Genomic DNA, 22,179 nt, shown 5'->3' with positions numbered 1-22,179 from the left:
TGATCTACGATAAAAAAATGAGAAATATATAATAGCTGTAGGAAATTGACTAAAAAAAATAAAAGTGAAAAAAGCTAGAAATAACTTATTAGATTCTATAAACCTGCGAAGGAATATGATTAAATTACATACTCGGGTACAAAACTCCAGAACTTTATACAATACACATATGAAACTATGGAAAACTCCACACGTCGTGCAACATTCGTTTTTACCACCTATCTGAAAAGTGATTCTTCCTATGCTGAGACAGATGGAAAACCAATGCCTGTGTAAGACGATAACTAAATTTTTTTGTAAAATAATACAGTGGAATTACAACGCAAACCAATAGAAGGCTTTGCTTACGAAGAAAATTACTATCTAGAGTTGCATCACAAACCAATAGATGGCGTTGCTTTTGGTTACAAAATAAAACATGACGTATGCAGTCAATTACAAACTCGTAATACATCTTACATTAAAATTATTTACAAAGGCACGTGTCACACTGCAAATGCTAAAATGCAGTGATAGAGAGAGTAAAATTACTGTAGTTGTTATCTTACTTATGACCCATACAGGGCTGCAACCTCAGTGCAGACGTTGACTACAATATGCAGCTTATGATGGGCACAATATGAACCTAACTTAATTACGCAAAATGCCTCGGACCTTTGGAGGTGACGGAGTTCCACTTCTAATTGACAAACCATGGACTCCTTAGATACGACTCAGCAAACGAATGCTAACGAGATGGGGAGCTATTAATATCAATGGGGGCTACTCTGGGAAGAACGTAGAGCTGGCAGAGTCTGCAAGTATGATGGGGTTGGACGTTTTAACTGTTAGTGACAGTCGGGTAAGGGGTGAGAAAGAAGAGGAAGTGGGAGAATACAAGGTCCACCTGTCAGGAGTCAAAGCAGGAATAGCACAATGGGTGTAGGGCTTTACAGCAGGAAAGAAATGGAACCCAGCGTAGTTGCAGTAAGGTATGTAAACGAACGACTGATGTGCACGGATTTGACAGCGTCTAGCAAGAAAATTAGGATTGTGTCAGTATATTCGCATTGTGAAGGGACAGATCAAGATAAGATGGATAGTTTTTATGACGCACTCAGTGATGTAGTTGTTAGAGTAAAGGACAAGGACAGTGTTCTGCTCATGGGTGATTTTAATGCCAGAATTGGAAATCGAACAGATGGGTATGAAAAGGTTATGGGTAAATTTGGAGAGGATATGGAGGCCAACAGGAACGGGAAACAACTCTTGGATTTCTGTGCCAGTTGAGCTTAGTAATCACCAACTCCTTTTTTAAACATAAGAACATTCACTGGTATACTTCGGAAGGCAGGGGAACCAGATCTGTCATTGACTATATAATAACAGTTCAGGAATTCAGGAAGGCTGTGAGAGACACAAGTGTATTCAGGGGATTCTTTGATGACATTGATCACTATTTAACCTGCAGTGAAATTGGTATTGTGAGACCGAAAGTGCAGGAGGTCAGATCCATATGTAGGTGGATAAGAGTGGAGAAATTTCAGGATAAGGAAATCAGGCACAAGTGCGTAATAGTGATCTCAGAAATGTACCAGTTATTTGAATGTAGTCAATTACAGTCATTGGAAAAGGAATGGACAAGGTACAGGGACGCAGTACTAGAAGTGGCTAAAGAATGTCTTGGAACAGTAGTGTGTAAAGGTAGGATGAATCAAACAGCTTGGTGGAATGATACAGTCAAGGCAGCCTGTAAAAGGAAAAAGAAGGCGTGTCAAAAATGGCTACATGCTAGAACGCAGGTAGACAGAGAAAGTTATGTTGAAGGAAGAAACCAAGCCAAACAGATAATTGCGGCATCCAAGAAGAAATCTTGGGAAGACTTTGGAAACAGGTTGGAGACTTTGGGTTAAGCTGCTGGAAAATCATTCTGGAGTGTAATTAGCAGTCTTCGAAGGGGAGGTAAGAAGGAAATGACAAGTATTTTGGACAGGTCAGGAAAACTGCTGGTGAATCCTGTTGATGCCTTGGGCAGATGGAGGGAATATTTTGAAGAGTTGCTCAATGTAGGTGAAAATACGATCAGTGATGTTTCAGATTTAGATGTACAATGGAATAGGAATGATGATGGAAATAGTATTACATTTGAGGAAGTGGAGAAAATGGTCAATAGATTGCAGTTCAATAAAGCGGCTGGGGTGGATGAAATTAAGTTTGAACTCATCAAATACAGTGGAATGTCAGGTCTTAAATGGCTACACAGGATAATTGAAATGGCGTGGGAGTCGGGACAGGTTCCATCAGACTGGACGAAAGCAGTAATCACACCAATCTTCAAACATGGAACAGAAATGATTGTAACAACTACAGAGGTATCTCTTTAATCAGCGTTGTGGGTAAAATCTTCTCAGGTATTGTTGAAAGGAAAGTGCGTGTATTAGTTGAGGACAAATTGGATGAAAAACTGTGTGGGTTTAGGCCTCTTAGAGGTTGTCAGGACCAGATCTTTAGCTTACGGCTAATAATGGAGAAGTGTTATGAGTGGAATACGGAATTGTATCTATGCTTTATAGACCTAGAAGAGGCATATGACCGGGTTCCTAGGAGGAAGTTATTGTCTGTTCTACGTGACTATGGAATAGGAGGCAAACTTTTGCAAACAATTAAAGGTGTTTACCTAGATATTCAGGCAGCAGTTAGAGTTGACGGTAAATTGAGTTCATGGTTCAGAGTAGTTTCAGGGATAAGACAATGCTGTAACCTGTCTCCACTGTCGTTCATATTATTTGTGGATCATATGTTGAAAACAATAGACTGGCCGGGTGAGATTAATAGAGGTGAACACAAAATAAGCAGTCTCGCATATGCGGATGACTTAGTTGTGATGGCAGATTCGATTGAAAGTTTGCAAAGTAATATTTCAGAGTTAGATCAGAACTGTAAGGACTATGGTATGAAGATTAGCATCTCCAAAACGAAAGTAATGTCAGTGGGAAAGGTATAAACAGATTGAGTGCCAAATAGGAGGAACAAAGTTAGAACAGGTGGACGGTTTCAAGTACTTAGGATGCATATTCTCACAGGATGGCTACATAGTGAAAGAACTGGAAGCGAGGTGTAGCAAAGCTAATGCAGTGAGCGCTCAGCTACGATCTACTCTCTTCTGCAAGAAGGAAGTCAGTACCAAGACCAAGTTGTCTGTGCACCGTTCAGTCTTTCGACCAACTTTGTTGTATGGGAGCGAAATCTGGGTGGATTCAGGTTAACTTATCAATAAGGTTGAGGTTACAGATATGAAAGTAGCTAGGATGATTGCAGGTACTAGTAGATGGGAACAATGGCAGGAGGGTGTCCACAATGAGGAAATCAAAGAAAAACTGGGAATGAACTCTATAGATGTAGCAGTCAGGGCGAAGAGGCTTAGATGGTGGAGTCATGTTACACGCATGGGAGAAGCGAGGTTACTCAAGAGACTCATGAGTTCAGCAGTAGAGGGTAGGAGGAGTCGGGGCAGACCAAGGAGAAGGTACCTGGATTCGGTTAAGAATGATTTTGAAGTAATAGGCTTAACATCAGAAGAGGCACCAATGTTAGCACTGAATAGGGGACCATGGAGGAATTTTATAAGGGGGACTATGCTCCAGACTGAACGCTGAAAAGGCATAACCAGTCTTAAATGATGATGATGATGATGTTTAAGAAACAATACAACATGCATTTATCCCAGTGCATATGCATAAACCACTGGATACATTTTTATGCAGCTCCCAATTATTGAATTATATGAAATAAAATCGTCATAACTGCTGAACAGTTTGAGTTAGGACGTTCAAACTACTCGGGTAGCTGCAGGGCATGTTGGGAATTAATATGCGCATGAATGGTTTGGTTTAGCGACGAACCCCACTTTCATTTTGATGGGTTCATCAATAAGCAAGATTGGCGCATTTGGGGGACTGAGGCTGAGCATTTCGCGATCGAGAAGTCTCTTCACTCTCAGTGGGTGACTGTGTGGTACGCAGTGTCCAGTCACGAAATAACCGGTGCGATATTTTTTGATGGCACAGTGACTCCGAGCAGCACGTGAAGGTTTTGGAAGATGATTTCATCCCCATTGTCCAAAGCGACACTGATTTCGTCAAGATGCGGTTCATACAAGACGGAGCTCGACCCCATCGAAGTAGGAGAGTGTTTCATGTCCTGGAGGAACAATTTGTGGCCACATTATGGCTCTGGGGTACCTCGAGACACTGGCATTGGCCTCGATCGGCCGCCATATTCTCCGGATCTGAAGGCATGGGACTGCTTTTTGTGAGGGTATACTGAAGACAAGGTGTAGAGCAATAACCCCAAAACCATGTCTGAGCTGAGAAGAGCCATTCATGAGGTCATTGACAGAATCGATATTTCGACACTTCAAAGTGTCAGGCAGAATTTCGGTATTCGTCTGCGCGACATTATCGCCAATGATGGAAGGCACATAGAACATGTCATAACCTAAATCTGAATCCCTGCAGTGACGTTTACATGTTGAATAAAGTGTGTGCACACCGTAGTTTGTAACTAATTTACGTCTTCTTTTCATGTTGTTCAATAACTGCCACTCTGTACGTACTGTTTTCCTTGTCTACATAAATGAGAGAAGGAAGGTAAAAACAAATCATTATGAAGTGGTGCGGCAAGGAGAGTGTTAGGATGAACTGAGGATGGATATGGGGGATGGGAGAGGGTATGGTAGTGCCTACAGCTATCTGGAAGAATACTGGAATGAGGAAGGAAGGACGGATGGGCTAAGAGTGATGGCGGGGGGGGGGGGGGGGGGGGGTTTGGAAGTGAGAGGTAAATTGCAGAGGTTTTCAACAGAAAAGAAAGAAGGTGTGAGACAAACAAATTGTCAGTTACACTTGTTATGCAATTAATTGCATAACTGGGTGGATTCCCATCCCAGAATAGGTGACACTGGAAACAAGGATAGGGCACCATTTTGAAATCTTGTCAAGACCTCGGTGAGGATTCATACACTATTTTTGTTCAAACAGTATTTTATTATAAGTATTTGTATCATCTGTGAAGAGTCTCAAGGTGTCAGTAAAATTGTCTGCTGGGTCATCAATAGACAATAAGAAGAACAAGGGTCGCAATACACTTCCCTGGCACACGGTTGAGTTCGTTCTATGTCTGTTGGTGAACCCAGCCTAGACAACGTGCTGCATCCTCTGTTCCTACTTACATATCATACCAAACCGAGACGATTGTCCCACAGTTTTGACTCCTACAGAAGGTAGAATAGCTTCTACAGCCGGCCCGTGTGACCGAGCGTTTCTAGGCGCTTCATTCTGGAAACGCGAGACTGCTACGGTCGCAGGTTCGAATCCTGCCTCGGGCATGGGTGTGTGTGAGGTCCTTAGGTTAGTTAGGTTTAAGTAGTTCTAAGTTCTAGGGGACTGACGACCTCAGATGTTAAGTCCCATTGTGCTCAGAGCCATTTGAACCATTTGAGCTTCTACAACACATAAATATTTTTATTTGAGCTTCAGGAAAAGGCTTTAATAACAAATACTTATCTTAAACTGGCATCCATGTCCATATGGTAATACAGTCTCAGAACACAATGATGGCTGTTCTTTACATTGAATAACATTGCTGCAGTAGTAGCAATTATTTATAGTTCTTGCGCTGGATAATTGTTCTACACAGAAGTGTTTTAGCCTAATATGACAGTCAGGAATAGCTTTTCACTAGCTCACTGGTGTATCTGAACTACAATGAAGCTGCTATCAGAGGGGGTGAGCCGCCCTGCACTCTGGTGTAAACAGATTTCCTTGCAGTCGTGGTGTACAGCACTTCTGGAAAGCGTGTCTGCGACTATCATTTGTTGCTGCGTCCGGCAGTGACTTTCTTTAGCTTGTGGTTTCGTCGTGACGTACCAACATTACCACGGGACCTCACTCTTCATATGACACCACATCCCTCTCCACAAAATCTTGTGTCGAACACCGTCGTTGTCACCATACCGTCTGCACCCTGGTGTCCACCTTGTGAGTAACCAGAACACTGGCTGAAGAACTGGCCACATGGTGCCCCTTACCCCCTGCCTGCATCTACGGAACAAGAAACCATTAGGCTGGGGGTGAAAAGGAGCAGTAGTTATATGGCTATGCTGTTGCTGGTACATAAGTGTTGAAAATTTGCTGGTGTGAACCCTGGTCTTCTTGTCCACCTTGTCAGTGGAGTCACACTTCAAGAAGACCAGGGCTCCTCTGAAGCAAACAGGGATGCTTAATATGATCATCCGACCACTATGGGCAAAAGCACCAGCACCAACTAGACTATATAGACTGTGTAAAATGCACAAGGAGGGTGTGCCCCTACTTCCAATTGTCGGTAATGATGGGGCACCTACCTATGCAATAGCCATGTACCTGAAAAACCTACTGTCTCCGTATGTGGGAAAGTGTGTTCACCACATTCGAATCTCAGAAGACTTCCTGCAATGCCTCAAGCAACTATGCACTATAGATTCAGAAAACATGATTAGTTTTGATATGGTATCACTGTTCACTGGGGTCCCACTGAAAGACTCACTAGAACTGATAGCGGAGAAATTTGACAGTGCTCTGTTGGACCTGTTCAGGCGTACACTGACATCCACTTATTTCTTGCACAGGAACCAATATTACAAGCAAAACTGGCGTTGTAGCTATGGGCAGCCCATATCTCCTACGGTTGCCAAGATGTTTATGGAGGGATCTGAGGAGAGGACATTAGAGAGAGCCAGATATAAACTACCACACTTCTTCAGGTATGTGGATGATACCTTTGTGATCTGGCCTCACGGGAAGGACAGGCTCAATGACCTCCTTGAAAATCTTAAGTCATGCCACGCAAATATCAAGTTCACCATAGAATTGGAGAAGAATAGCCAGCTGTTGTTTCTGGATGTACTAGTCAAAAGGAAAGCAGATGGATCAATTGGCCACAGTGTGTATCGAAAACCCACACAAGCTGATTTATACGAGGGCTATCCAAAAAGTACATTACGTTTTGGAATTAAAAATAAATAAAGTATTGGAAACTTTTTTGGTTATATACAGATGAAAGCCACACTTAAATACTACTTTTCTACATAGTTGCCATTTAAATTAAGGCACTTATCGTAGCGATGGACGAGTTTGGAAATTCCTTCGTCGTAAATTTCGGCCGCCTGCGCCTTCAACCACGTGGTTACCTCTTCTTGAAGCTGTGCGTCGTCATCAAAACACTGCATAGCCAACCACTTCTTCATTGCTGGGAATAAGTGAAGGTCGCTCGGTGCCAGGTCGGGACTATACGGCGGATGAGGAAACAACTCCCACTTAAAAGATTCGAGAACTTCACGAGTGGCATTTGCCGTGTGGGCCCGGGTGTTGTCGTGAATCAGCAAGATCTTTGAGCCCAACTTTCCCCTGCTTTCCCCTGCTTCGAAGTGGCTCATGATTTAATAAAGAAAAAATATTCCAATGCGTTAGATGGACCCGTTCATAAAAGGGAGCTCCACAGACTAGCCCTCCAGAGTAATTAACAATCTATATAAAAAGCTTGGATAGTAGAGTGGTACAGCTGCTTCAAAACGTATTTTTAATTATTAAAATGGAAGGACTGAAATTCGAAAAGGTGTTTCCTGCCTAACGCTCTGGAAAGTACAGGTGGTAGACAAGAATAAATAAAGAACGCGAAAAATGCATGCTTGAACATAAATAGAGATGCTAGCCGTGTCTGCAGGGGGCGCTGCTGTATTTGACCATGAACGCCAACCTATGCAATGCCCTCAGTAAGTATAAAAGTGTCAGTTTGGTGGGAACAGTGTTCATTTTAGTTGTTAGTGCATTATGTTGGAGCCAAGTGAATTCGAACGTGAGCAAGTTGTTGGTACATATCAACGATTCACGAGTATATCGCATACAGGGAAAGCGGAGAAACATCAGACGCTAAACCACAAGGCAGACGGAACAGTAAGTTTGTTGATCGTGACAGACGGCAATTGAAGAGGATTGTGACGAAAAATAAGAGGTCGGCAGCTGCAAAAGGCACTACAGAACTGTCGTACCTGTAAACATGAACACCAAACCACACGAAGCCTGGTACGATAGGGCGAAATAGAATTCCAAAACTATCATTAGTAATACAAATTCCCGCAATGATGATGAGGCTATAAAAACGTCGACTACCATTACTCCGCGGAAGCTCTGTAGAAGTATGTCTGAGAAGTCCGCGCGAAAAATCGCGGTTTAGCGGTGGGACGGGGGGGGGGGGGGAAGTATTGAATCTCAGTTCCTATTTGAGCTAGAAACATGGTGTAAAACGCTTTCGGTTTAGTCTGGACCAGCAGCCATTTGTATTACCATTCGAGCATCTTCCTTATTGCAGCTATGTTACAGTGTACCGAGCAAAGTCTGAAAGTCGAACCAGGGCTGACACCCAGGGAAATTGTCTGAATCGATTAATTCCTTCTCCAAAATATTTTAATGGGGATGAAATTAATGCTTAGCTAATGCCACCATGTGTACGTGCACAGTTCCGATTTTGTGTGGAAAAACTTGGAAAACACGTTTTTCAGGGAGGTTTTTAAAGTGCGCCTCTTATATACGTTACACGTGTACGAATCGTTCAAATTTTTCTAAGGCAGATAAATGGTAAACTCAAAATGAATTGTTTTTCATCCAATAACCTTTATCGATTGTCAAGATACTATAGTTGACAGACGAGCTAAATCTAGCACGTAAAATTCTCTCTTATGTGAACTGAATGGGCGGAAACGGTTTAAAGTGATTCACATAAATAAAAAATGCATTCCTATGATAAAATTGGAAACTCAGTTTCAAAAATCTAGGTTCATTTAGATTTTAGGTGCAGAAAACGTTCTGTTGTTTTATGAAAGGTTTATCCATTGCCTCGATATAAGCAACATGGTTTCAAAGACAATAAAACACATACACCGGATCCGTCTTCGACCGAGTCAACGAAAATATGCATCGGTTACTAAGTAATGGTGGTATAATGTCGAAATTATGGCAGAGTGAAAGTTGAGAATCTGAATAAAAAATCGTCCTAACAGGGCACAAAAAAGGCGAATACGTCCAGGGCTGAGTTAGAAACGTTAAAGAAGAGTTTTCTGGCCAATTCTAAGATATTTGAATCAAAACATCTTGACATGTTCGCGAGTTTTTACGAAATAACCCTGTTGTAGCACGGAAGAGAGCTCTCTTAACTGTAAGGTGTTGGCACACCTTCATCTTGCAATTTATAGGTTAAAGTCGCTGATCCTGTGCCCAGAATGCAGAAGATTTTTTTCGTCGTAGTTAACTATATACTCGTATAATGTCATACGGCTGAAGAGCATATGTGTAATAGCGGAAAAAGGTTTCTGGTGATACAATTTCTGGACCAGGATTTGTTCCTGGGTGGATGACATCATGTGTCACGTTACTTTACTTGATACGATGTATTATATTATTTGAACTGGTTACTAATATGAACAAGTAGAACGGCGCGAATACGTCAAAGTGTTATGATTTAAATGGCTTTGAAGCTGCCAGGTAAGTCGAAAAGCTAGTTCCCTTCTTCTACAGCCTAAACTCTGTCCAAGAAATACTCGCCGTTTTTGTGCTATGAGAGAAGAATTTTTCATTCTTTTGGAATAAGAGAGGAATGTGATTTGATCGGATGAGTCTTGTTTCACACTGTTTCCAGTTTCTGACTGAGTTTACATCCCGAGAGTGAAGCATTTCAGTGTTTCCTTCATGATTTAGGAAACAGTATCGTGGTATTCCATGGAACCCATTGTTATTCTGCAAAGTCGCGTTTCTGCAAAGGATTATGTGAACTTTTTGGCTGATCAGACCCATCCCATGGTGCGAAGTCGTTCCGTGCAGACGACAGGGCACCTGTTCGCTCAGTTCAGGACTGACTTTCTTAGCACAAGGGTGAGTTTCCGCATCTTCCATGGCCACCACAGCGACATCTCAATATTACCGATCTTTTGTGATGTGTTTCGGAGAGAAAGGTGGTGATCACTATACAGCTCCCTCATCGTTACCTGAACTTGGCACTATGTTGCAGGAAGAACGGTGTAAGATTACCCTGAATATAAATCATTTACCCACTTAGGGACGATTGGAAGCTATTTTGAATGGTAAAAACGGTTTTGCTACTCTGTCTTAGGCATGGTAATGTGTTTTTGCTGTATCCACACTTTTGTCCATCTCTATGTCACTATGTCGCGATAATCAACGACTTGGAAATACGATGTTAGTAATAGAATCGAAGATCGCTGAACAAGCTGACCCATTGCTTTAAATAAAGCGAGTGCTCTATTCTGATGAAAAAAGTTGTACATGTCTGTGTAACCGACTATATTCTTATGATGCTCTCCCTCAGTGGTTGAGAAACGGGTGAGGGAGGTCGATGAGTCACGTAACCGTAGACCAACAGTATAAGTATGATTACAAGCTTCTGTAAGTGTAGTTACAAAGCAACCACAACGACCTTTTCGGTGACGGACAAACGAACAACACAAAAGTACCAAGCGGACCAGTCAAACCACTGCCAGTTGTGCCGCAAAAATGATAAGTTGAATTCAAAACTTCACAATTAAACAGACAAATAAAAGGAGAAGTGCAAAGCCGCCAAGTCATCCAACAGTCATTTTCTTTGATGAAGCTGGATAGGACAAGTAGATGATGGTAATGTGGTAGAAAAAGTGTCGAAAGGAACCACCAGGTCTTCTTCCAAATCTTCAACTGCCGTACGACTGCAATCTCGTAGCAACAAAAGCAAGGGAAGTCACAGAAAAACCTCACCAATGAAATGACTCCCATACGGCAGTAGAATCTGAATGGATTCAGGGTTCAGTTGGAAAAACCAATAATGATGATACATGGCAGATTCCTGTGCCCGTATCTTCAAGAAACCCATTTTGAAGCGTCTGACGCTCCCGTATCATGAGATCACAGTCTCCACAGAAAGGGCGACCTTAGTGGTGAAGTTGCTCTCCCCCTTATCCCAGCTTGCAGGCAATTGCTGCAACACTGGAGGAACTGTGTCATATAGGAGAAGCTCCCTATTTTTGCGCCAAATGGTGAATTAATTTCTGAAGCTATTCAAGATCTTATTGAACAGCCGCCCTCCCCTCCCTTCCTCCTTTCTCAGACCTTAATGCGCTTACTGTGCTGAGGAGATATACAACAGACGTACTCGGAGTCGAACTGTTAAGAATCTTATTTCGTCAGAAGCATTACGTCTTCTGAACACGGGCAGAGAACACTCTTTGATTCTACCATGGGATCGTTCTCCGTTAGATCTAAAGATATATTTCCCTAACCTCAGTGACGGGACATGCAATTCAGTGACCATTTCCCTATCTAGATACATCTAGCGAAGCAGACAGCCTAAATCGGTTCTAAATGAGACTATACAGAAACTGTCTGCACCTGAATGTCGATACAGCGAACAGGATTGCGCAGATCACATTGCGGTGGTAATCCATCCATACCAAAGTCTTCATGACATGTTTGGGGCACGCTTACTACATGGTGATTTGGCGACTGCATCTCTGCAATCACGTTCAGACGGATAGTTCAGTGTCCGACAAATTGCAGAGACCCTCGCAACTTTCCGTGTAACCTCTCTATTATGTTACATAACTGTTCAATTGGATTCATGTCGGGCGATCTGAGTGGCCAAAACTGTTCACTCCAATTGTCTAGAGTGTTCGTCACACCAATCAACAACAACTGTGATCCGGCAACATGGCGCATTGTCATCCTTAAAAATTCCATCCTTGTCACGAGACATGAAGTCCACAAATGGCTGCGAATAGTCTCCAAGTAGCTGAACATCCAGAGGGTCCAGTCCATTCCGTATAAACACAGCCCACACCATTATGGAGCCACCTCCAGCTTGCACAGGGCCTTGTTAACAAATTGGGTGCATGGTTTCGTGAGATCCGCGCCAGACTCGGAGCCCATCATCAGCTCTTACTAACTGAAATCGGCACTCATCTGACCAGACCACGGTTTTTCAACCGTCGAGGGTCCAACCGAGATGGCCACCTCACCAGGGGAGGCGCCTCAGGCGATGTCGTGCTGTTAGCAAAGGCACCCGCGTCCGTCGTCTGCTGCCATGGCCCATTAACACCGCCAAATTGCGCGGCTCTGTCATAATGAATCCTTTCGTCGTACGTCATACACTCATTTCTGTGGTTATTTCACGCAATGTTGCTTCTCTGTTCACACTGACAGCTCTAGGAAAACGTCGTTAAATGAAGGACGTCGGCCACTGCGTTGTCAGTGATGAGAGGCAATGCCTGAAATTTGGAATTATCGGGACACTCTTAACACTGTGAATCTCGGAATATTAAATTCCCTTACGATTTCCAAAATCGAATGTCCCATCGGTCTAGCTTCAGCTATCATTACGCGTTCAAAGTCTGTTAATGCCCATTGTTGTTGTTGTGGTCTTCAGTCCTGAGACTGGTTTGATGCAGCTCTCCATGCTACTCTATCCTGTGCAAGCTTCTTCATCTCCCAGTACCTACTGCAACCTACATCCTTCTGAATCTGCTTAGTGTATTCATCTCTTGGTCTCCCCCTACGATTTTTACCCTCCACGCTGCCCTCCAATATTAAATTGGTGATCCCTTGATGCCTCAGAAAATGTCCTACCAACCGATCCCTTCTTCTGGTCAAGTTGTGCCACAAACTTCTCTTCTCCCCAATCCTATTCAATACTTCCTCATTAGTTATGTGATCTACCCATCTAATCTTCAGCATTCTTCTGTAGCACCACATTTCGAAAGCTTCTATTCTCTTCTTGTCCAAACTATTTACCGTCCATGTTTCACTTCCATACATGGCTACACTCCATACAAATACTTTCAGAAATGACTTCCTGATACTTAAATCTATACTCGATGTTAACAAATTTCTCTTCTTCAGAAACGCTTTCCTTGCCATTGCCAGTCTACATTTTATATCCTCTCTACTTCGACCATCATCAGTTATTTCTCTCCCCAAATAGCAAAACTCCTTTACTACTTTAAGTGTCTCATTTCCTAATCTAATTCCCTCAGCATCACCCGACTTAATTCGACTACATTCCATTATCCTCGTTTTGCTTTTGTTGATTTTTATCACTTGGGAAATCTCTTCACATGAATCACCTGAGTAGAAGTGACAGCTCCGCCAATTCACTGCGCTTTACAACCCGTGTACGCGATACTGTCGCCATATGTATAGGTGCGTATCACTATCCCATGACTTTCACCACTTCATTGTAGTTGTACAGCAGTGGATTTTTTTACTAAGTATGAGCGACATGTTCCTTTTATTTACGTTCAGGGTAAACTTTCAGAGCCTGCAACACTCATCAATACACTGCTGGTCATTCTGCGAAGGGATACTGTCTTCTGGCGTTGCTACTTTCCTATAGACAATAGCGTTGTCAGCATACAGTCTTAATGAGCTTTCAGCACTTTTTATTTTAGGTCATTTATATACAATGTATACATTAATGGTGCTATCACACTTCCTGCGGTACTCCAGAGATTGTCTTCAGATCTGTCTATTTTATTCCGTTAAGAGTGACGTGCTGACTTGTATCTGCAAACAAGTATTGAATTCACCGCTTTCATGAAGAACAGTGTCCTCTAAGTAGTATTTGGTTCAAGTGTCTAAAATTTCAACCCTGATAGTCATTAGTTATATATATTATTTTTACACTGTCAATTATTCACACGTAGGATGTGCAGTTAACGCCAAAATTATACCAAAAAGACAACTTACTCTGAATAATTTAATAATTTCCATGTAACGATGTTTCCATATTATATCGATTCACACTTTATATACACATTTTTTCCAAGTGAAATAACATTGTAAGCAAATGAAAATTTCGCTTGACGTGTTTTTTCTTGCGTAATGCATTTTTTCAGTATTTTTTATTAAAGATTTTGCATTATTCAAAAAATTCCCATTAACAATTTCTTATATACTTGAAAGCAACATATTCTAACAAATTAATGTAAAATAACTTTATAATTTCTGTTTTCGTACGTATTAGGATATATTACTACTAGTTGCCAATGGTAAAGCAAAATAATTATAATTTACATAATCAAGAACATTACTCTGTAAAATAATGTTAGTAGAGGTCAAGACATGAATCAAAACGAGTATTCGTATTTATAACGTCATTTTTATTAAAGTTACTTGAATGAAAATGAGTAAATACTTTCTCAACCACAAACTTTACAAATTAGTGTATAAAATGTAATAGCATGTGAAACATTGATTATTAGTGAATTCATTCAAGACAGCTCACACAGTTTGCAATTATTGGATCATGTTGGTGGTTGGAAGAATGGGGAGCGGGATGTATTGATGTATGACCCATTGTACTCTACATAACTATGAACTGGCCAAGGCTGATGACGTACAGTCGTTCTATCACGCACGAGGTCGTAACAGTAAGTAAAATTGTTAATGAAATAAAAACAGAAAATTTTGTTTATACGATGGATGCTGAACATATGAAGATGCCCTCGAATATTTTGTAAAAGATCTTAAAGTTTTTCATATAAAAAAGACGTTAATAACATTCTCCAACTCTATTCTTTATGTCTACATATTAATTCCTGAACATAGTCAACCTTGCAAAGAATACATTTCTTCCGAGATACCAGTTTGTTGATACCACCACTGTAGCATGTTTGACTCCTTTGACGAAATAAGAACCTCATCACTGCTTGCACCTTTTCATAGCTATCAAAGCGAAATCCTCGAAGGTGTTCTTTAGGTTTTGGATACATGAAAAGCGGATGGGGCCAATTCGGGACTGTATGGAGCATGGCCGGTGTCAGTGACCCAAGGCGTCTGGTTGTAGCAAATGTCGCAGTGCTCATGTGCCGCCCGACATTATCATCCTGAAGCAGAGGGTGCCTCGTGTGTGGATGGATTTTCAGAATTCGAAACTTGATTACAGCACCGCTGTTTCTCACACGCCGACTTAGTTACGCTAGACACCGCCATATATACGCTACAATTCGGAGTCCTTTAGTGGCAGCGGGTTGCAAATATGTAGAAGTAAAGAATGAAGATGTAGATTGTTATAATGTTTGTTTTACACTCTAAGACAAAAAAAGACGACTGACCTCGAAGATATTAGCCGAATGGGGCGGAAATCGGTAGCTGTGTTGTACATACACATACATTACTGGCCATTAAAATTGCTACACCACGAAGATGACGTGCTACAGATGCCAAATTTAACAGACAGGAAGAAGATGCTGTGATATGCAAATGATTAGCTTTTCAGAGCATTCACACAAGGTTGGCGCCGGTGGCGACAACTACAACGTACTGATATGAGGAAAGTTTCCAACCGATTTCTCATACACAAACAGCAGTTGACCGGCGTTACCTGGTGAAACGTAGTTGTAATGCCTCGTGTAAGGAGGAGAAATGCGCACCATCACGTTTCCGACTTTTATAAAAGTCAGATTGTAACCTATCGCGATTGCGGTTTATCGTATTGCGACATTGCTCGCGTTTGTCAAGATCCAATGACAGAGTATGGAATCGATGGGTTCAGAAGGGTAATACGGAACGCCGTGCAGTATTCCAACGGCCTCTTATCACTAGCAGTCGAGATGACAGGCATCTTATCCGCATGGCTGTAACGGATCGTGCAGTCACGTCTCGATCCCTGATGCGGACGTTTGCAAGACAACAATCATCTGCACGAACAATTCGATGACGTTTGCAGCAGCATGGACTACCAGCTCGGAGACCATGGCTGCGGTTACCCTCGACGATGCATCACAGACAGGAGCGCCTGCGATGGTGTACTCGACGACGAACCTGGGTGCACGAATGGCAAAAGTCATTTTTTCGGATGAATCCAGGCTCTGTTTACAGCATCATGATGGTCGCATCCGTGTTTGGCGACATCGCGGTGAACGTACATTGGAAGCGTGTATTCGTCATCGCCATACTGGCGTATCACCCGGCGTGATGGTATGGGGACATAGTTGTCGGATGTCCTCATGACGGATATCGTGCCAGATTTTGTCCAATTGCACGTTAAATCGACAAAATCCCGATACAGTAGGAGAGTGCTGTCCATAACGTTGTAAACGTTCTCAATTGGGGAAAGATCCGGCTACATTGCTGGCCAGGGAAGGCTTTGGCAAGCACGAAGACGAGCCGTAGAATCTCTCAATGTGTGGGAAGGGGCATCATTTTGCTGAAATACAAGCACAGGATGGTTTGCCACGAAAGACAACAAAACTTGCATAGAATATCTTCGACGTAGTGCTGTGCTGTAAGAGTGCCTCGGATGGCAACTAAAGGGGTCCTTGTAGTAAGGGAAATGGCACCCCAGACCATCACTCCCGCTTGTGGGGCCATATGGTGGTCGACAGTCAGATTGGATATCCTACCACTGCCCAGGGAGACTCCAGACAAGACGTCGCTGGTCATCGGAACTCAGTTCGAAGCGGGACTCATCATTGAAGACAATTCTACTCAGGGCTATGAGATTTCAGGCTGGATACGTGTTGGGAGACGCCCTGGGATTGTGGTGAGATGCCAACATGACTGTTGCCCACCGTACGGCTCCAGAACCAGAATTTATGGTCTGAGGTGACATTTCTTTCAATAGAACACCGTTGGTTGTCATCCGTGGCATCCTTGTAGCACAGTAGTACGTCGACAATATTCTATGCCCAGTTTTTTTCCTTTCAAGGCAAGCCATCCTTGGCTTACATTTCGGTCACCTGCACACGGCGAGAGTTTGTAATGCTTGCCAAACTCCACTCTGGCCAGCAAGGTCACCGGCTCTCTCCCCAATTGATAATGTTTGGAGCATTCTGGGCAGGGCACTCCAACATCTCGGGTTTTGATAATCTTATGTGTCAGTCGGAACGAATTTGGTACCTTATCGCTCAGGATAAGGGCCAGCTCAATTTGTGAAGTTTGAATAAATCATTCACTTTTTCTGAAATTGTAATCATTTGTTTGTCTGTACATGTACATGACGTCTACCGATTTCCGAACAGTCGGACAATTCCTTCGTGGTGCGTCGGTTTCTTACTTACAGCTTATTTAAAAAGCTTATTTAAAAATCTTCAAGTGTTTTCACGTACAATTCCGAGGCATTATTTTTCAGCACCCACTCGTATGTGAGATGGCCTTGGAGACTGAAGAACCCTGGTAATATTAAGGAAACAATCATCCGTTAGACAATGACAGAAGAAAATATTTAAGACGAACGTATACACACTGTCCGGTAAAAAAAGTGAAGCGCCCAGAAGAGGAGGCAGAAACGAAATGACACTTCACGGGTGTATATGACATTTGTGATGAAAAAATCGACTAAAAGTTATACTGATCTTGCAGAATGAGAGCACTTATCAGTACGAGGTTGCACACCCTCTGACCTGTAGGCATGCACCGATTCGGTGGAAAGAGCGTCATAAAGATGTATTTGTGCTCAGAATCACAGTTTGTAAGTAGGCTGTTTAGGTTTTCTTATTGGTAACGCCACGTAGCGCTCTGTATGAAAATCACTGGCTGTGCTGTGTGCAGTCTGTGGCTAGTTTGCATTGTTGTCTGCCATTGTAGTGTTGGGCAGCTGGATGTTAATAGCACGTAGCGTTGCGCAATTGGAGGTGAGCCGCCAGCAGTGGTGGATGTGGGGAAGTGAGATGGCGAATTTTTGAGAGCGGATGATCTGGACGTGTCTCCATCAGAAACAGTACATTTGTAAGAATGGTTGTCATGAACTGCTATATATATTATGACTTTTGAACACTATTAAGGTAAATACATTGTTTGTTCTCTATCAAAATCTTTCATTTGCTAACTATGCCTATCAGTAGTTCGTGCCTTCAGTAGTTTGAATCTTTTATTTAGCTGGCAGTAGTGGCGCTCGCTGTATTGCAGTAGTTCGAGTAACGAAGATTTCTGTGAGGTAAGTGATTTGTGAAAGTTATAGGTTATTGTTAGTCAGGGCTATTCTTTTGTAGGGTTTACTGGAAGTCAGATTGCGTTACGCTAAAAGAATATTGTGTGTCAGTTTAAGCACAGTCATGTATAATTGTTCAAAGGGGACGTTTCAAGTTCTATGAAAGAACGCTGCACTGAACATCAGTGTTGCAGTTGCCATTTGGAACCAAGAGACTGTGCTATTGCCGGACAACGTATTTCCACTGGACATGCATTGGAGTATAATGGAACTATGGAACTTTTTAGGACTCCATTATTAAGGGATTGGTGGAAATACGCCTGGCGAAAAATACGATGAACTGTGATAGCGGCTACCAGTTGGACAGTGCGTGGAACCACATGATTTCCACGATTTGTTCTTATCGAAATGACAGGAGTGTGCCAACGGCCCCAGCGAGCGGTAACACATAGGAGACAGAAGAGTTCCACGGTTCCATCAGCGAGGGTGCTGCCGCCGTAAAGTCTGGTCCGCTTGCCAACTTGATTCTGACGCATGCGTGAAATACGCTCAGAGCGTACAGGCTCTGAGTCTTCGTCCTCCCCCCTCATCTGTCTGGGTGCTCCCCACCCCCTTCCCCATAGCCATATGCCTTCGTACTCGATAGTGCAGTGTTTTCCGTAAGTGTTCTGTGTCATGTGTCCCCTTTTTTAAAGTGCTGCGAACAGAAATCAGACTGTCACCATTTTTTTAATTGTGCCTGTCTATTTCCTAAGTGTTTTAATCAGCATCACTGACCCCTTCGTTTTTTATGTTTTCTTGACAACTTTTTCACCGTGTACCAGTTTTAAACAGTCACCTTTTTATCGCCTCTTTTTGTTGTTATATCTCCTCATTCTGTTATTTAACTTTATCTGTAGGCTGCAGAGTGGCGTATTAAGCTTCTGCCCCCTCTTGAGGGAGGGGGGATCGAAATACAATAAAGAAAAAAAAAGTCTACATCAGTGTTCGATGACTCATCTGAAGATGACCGACAGGTGCTCAGTCGATATATCGTGCAATGAATTAACCGACGATCGGCTGCAAGACCGAAATTTTTTTGAGTATTTAATTCGCCTGGAAATTTCTAAAATTCTCGTTGACCTACCTTCCAGTGGCGTGTACACGTACGAAGTTACATTGACATCATACTTTGGCTTATGAGTGTTTAACATTTTTCCTCGGGTACCGTAATTTGAGGAGTATTTTATTGTCTGCATCCAACTGGTCAGTTCTACGCGTTGGGGTAGCTGAGAGCCCTAATGCGCTGATTCCTGCACTCGAGTAGGCGCGCCGGCCCCGGATCGAATCCGCCAGGCGGATTAACGACGAGAGCTGGTATGCTGGACAGACTGGATGTAGTTTTTAGGCGGTTTTCCACATCCCGGTAGGTGAATACCTGGCTAGTCCCCACGTTGCACCTCAGTTACACTACTCACAGACATCTGAAATTGTTCGCACTATTTCTCGGCTTACACTAGACGCAGACAGCTGGGTTACCCTACTTACGTCCTGGGAGGTTCGGGGTGACGGCAGCAAGGGCATCCGGCCACCCTCTGTATCCAACACTGCCAAATCCGTAATAACAAGGCCAACCCCAAGTCGAAGTGGGATAAGGCTCAAAGAAAGAAAGAGAAATCCAACTGGTCAGTTCTGCAAGCAACTGCCAATCGTGCAAAGGACAATGCTGATGTCTCAGTTACACAATCTGACAATGCATTTGGAGGCTGCCAAAAATCGAAATTAACCTTCAAAATTTATTAGCCTTCATATTTGTTGTGAAGCTTATATCATTGCAGTATGCAAGCGACCTGTAAGAATCTTTCAATTGATTATATGGAGCTGTAATACTGTGCTGAACTTTCAATAGCTTGGACTGTGACTAGATTTGCAGCAACTGTGACTGAATAAATAAAAATAGAAATTTACATTTCCGATCATACATTCGTCCCTCGAAATTCTCTATTTATGGCACTGTATTAATTGTGTAAATTTGAACTGAAACGTTTGAGATACTCCGTAGATTGATTGTGTCATGTATGTGTGTGAAGACGCCATTATGTATCTAATCATTAATTTTGCGGAGCTGTGCAAGCGTCGAACAAAGGTTACATTTGTTGAACAGCAATATTTAAAAAAATAGGGAAGTTATTCCACGAGGTGGCCTTGATAATGGAAGGCCATTGCAAGCCAAAGGAAACATCTAGGGCAGGTGAAACTAGATAATTGTAAGTTGACAATAAGCTTAATTTCAGAGTGTTTGCCGCGCAGAGTACCCGTGCGGTCTTAGGCGTCATGTCACAGTTCGTGCGGCTCTCCCCCTTCAGAGGTTCGAGTCCTCCCTCGGGCATGGATGTGGGTGTTGTCCTTAGCGTAAGTTAGTTTAAGTTAAGTAGTATGTAAGCTTAGGGACTGATGACCTCAGCAGTTTGGTCCCATAGAATTTACCACAAATTTCAATTTCAGGGTGTTAAGAAGCCACGTGCCGCACGTAACTATGCCACAGTGTTGTGGCGTCATGCGGCAGTAAACTGAAGAACAGACTGTGAGCCAGTTAGTCTCACAGAGAGAGCAGCGGAGAGCATGCGCTTACCGTAATCCTGATATCCGCCACCACGATGACGCCCCTACAGAGCGCCCAGACCACCACCAGCAGCAGCTTCAAAGACCCCATCGAGCAGACTAGCAATGCCGTGCGAACACTGGCAGCCAGTTTACATATGGCGTCTTATCTGACGCTATGACGCAGGGCGTACGGTTACCTCTTCCAGTTCTGTGCCCCTAGATATCTGTTGCCCTTCAAAGTGACACAGTCGACCATTATGCTAAACTACTAACAAGGCTAACAAGTAAAATGCATGTATTTTAGGCAAATAAGCCTTCAGCTGCACTACAAAGCCTTAAGGTTTCAGAAGGCATATTACGCACTTTGACAATTTTACCATTTTCTGGCCAACATAACAATCTGGTCCTATGATCTGATATTTAAAGTATTTTCTGACCAGCAAAACAAACTGTAGTCAAGATAATACGCGGTTCAGCCGCATTAATTTCAGCACGCGTCTATGTTTCACGTCAGCGTGAGACAACCATACGTAGACGGCAGGAGGCAGCACTAGCAGTGGAGGGTATATGAAGTATAGGAGGAGGGCCGGCCGGTGTGGCCGAGCGGTTCTAGGCGCTTCAGTCTGGTTCGAATTCTGCCTTGGGCATGGATGTGTGTGGTGTCCTTAGGTTAGTTAGGTTTAAGTAGTTCTAAGTTCTAGGGCACTGATGACCTCAGATGTTAAGTCCCTTAGTGCTCAGAGCCATTTGAACCATAGGGGGAGGACGCGGAAAACAATGCAGTCGTCGTCGTAATGCGGAAATGGAGAGATTTATCTTACGTCCAGAAGGGCATGAATATTGTTTTTGGACCAAGGGATGAATCATTTACGAAACGGCTTAGTTTGTAACTGTTCGCGTGCCGCTATGGTTAAAATATACCATGCATGGCCAAATGGTGCTTTCCAAAGCCGGCGCCAAGGCAACTGTGGCCCTCAATGATCCGCAGATGACGGGAAAACGAGGGCGTGAAGAGGTGTACGGGCGAATAGACATGTAATTCAAGCTTCCTGGCAGATTAAAACTGTGTGCCGGACCGAGTCTCGAACTCGGGATCTTGCCTTTCGCTAGAAAGTGTTCTACCATCTGAGCTACCCAGGCACGACTCACGACCCGTCCTCACACCTTCAATTCTGCCAGTACCTCGTCTCCTACCTTCCAAACTTCACAGACGCTCTCCTGCGAACCTTGCTGAACTAGCACCCCTGGAAGAAAGGATACTGCGGAGACATGGCTTAGCCACAGCCTGGGGGATGTTTCCAGAATGAGATTTTCGCTCTGCAGCGAGTTCGGGTCTCGGTCCGGCACACAGTTTTAATCTGCCAGGAAGTTTCATATCAGCACACACTCCGCTGCAGAGTGAAAATCTCTTTATAGATATGCAACTGTTGATGAACCATGAGACTACCAAGATTGTATTCTCAACGACCATTCAGCTAACGTAGCCCCGTAACAAGCGCCTGTTTCATGCAATCATGATGACTGCTGTTCACCAGCGACGAAGGCTGGAATTTGCACGCCTGTACCGCACGCCTGACGTCCACTGATTAGCGAAAAGTGGCCTTTTCAGATGAA

The 22,179-nt window shown here is 43.1% G+C and overlaps 1 protein-coding gene across 1 annotated transcript in view; it reads right to left on the bottom strand.

Moving 5' to 3' along the window:
• Nucleotides 1-20,699, bottom strand: part of LOC126162082 (uncharacterized) — a 160,832-nt gene extending 140,133 nt beyond the window's left edge. The window contains exon 1 of the mRNA XM_049918356.1: nt 20,594-20,699. Within this exon, the coding sequence (XP_049774313.1) occupies nt 20,594-20,674 (81 nt within the window). The 5' untranslated portion in view covers nt 20,675-20,699. The remainder of the gene's footprint in view (nt 1-20,593) is intronic.
• Between the last annotated feature and the right edge of the window lie 1,480 nt (nt 20,700-22,179).

Source organism: Schistocerca cancellata, chromosome 2 (genome assembly GCF_023864275.1).
Source record: "Schistocerca cancellata isolate TAMUIC-IGC-003103 chromosome 2, iqSchCanc2.1, whole genome shotgun sequence".
Classification (NCBI taxonomy): domain Eukaryota; kingdom Metazoa; phylum Arthropoda; class Insecta; order Orthoptera; family Acrididae; genus Schistocerca; species Schistocerca cancellata.
This window is presented reverse-complemented; position numbering and strand designations above follow the sequence as displayed.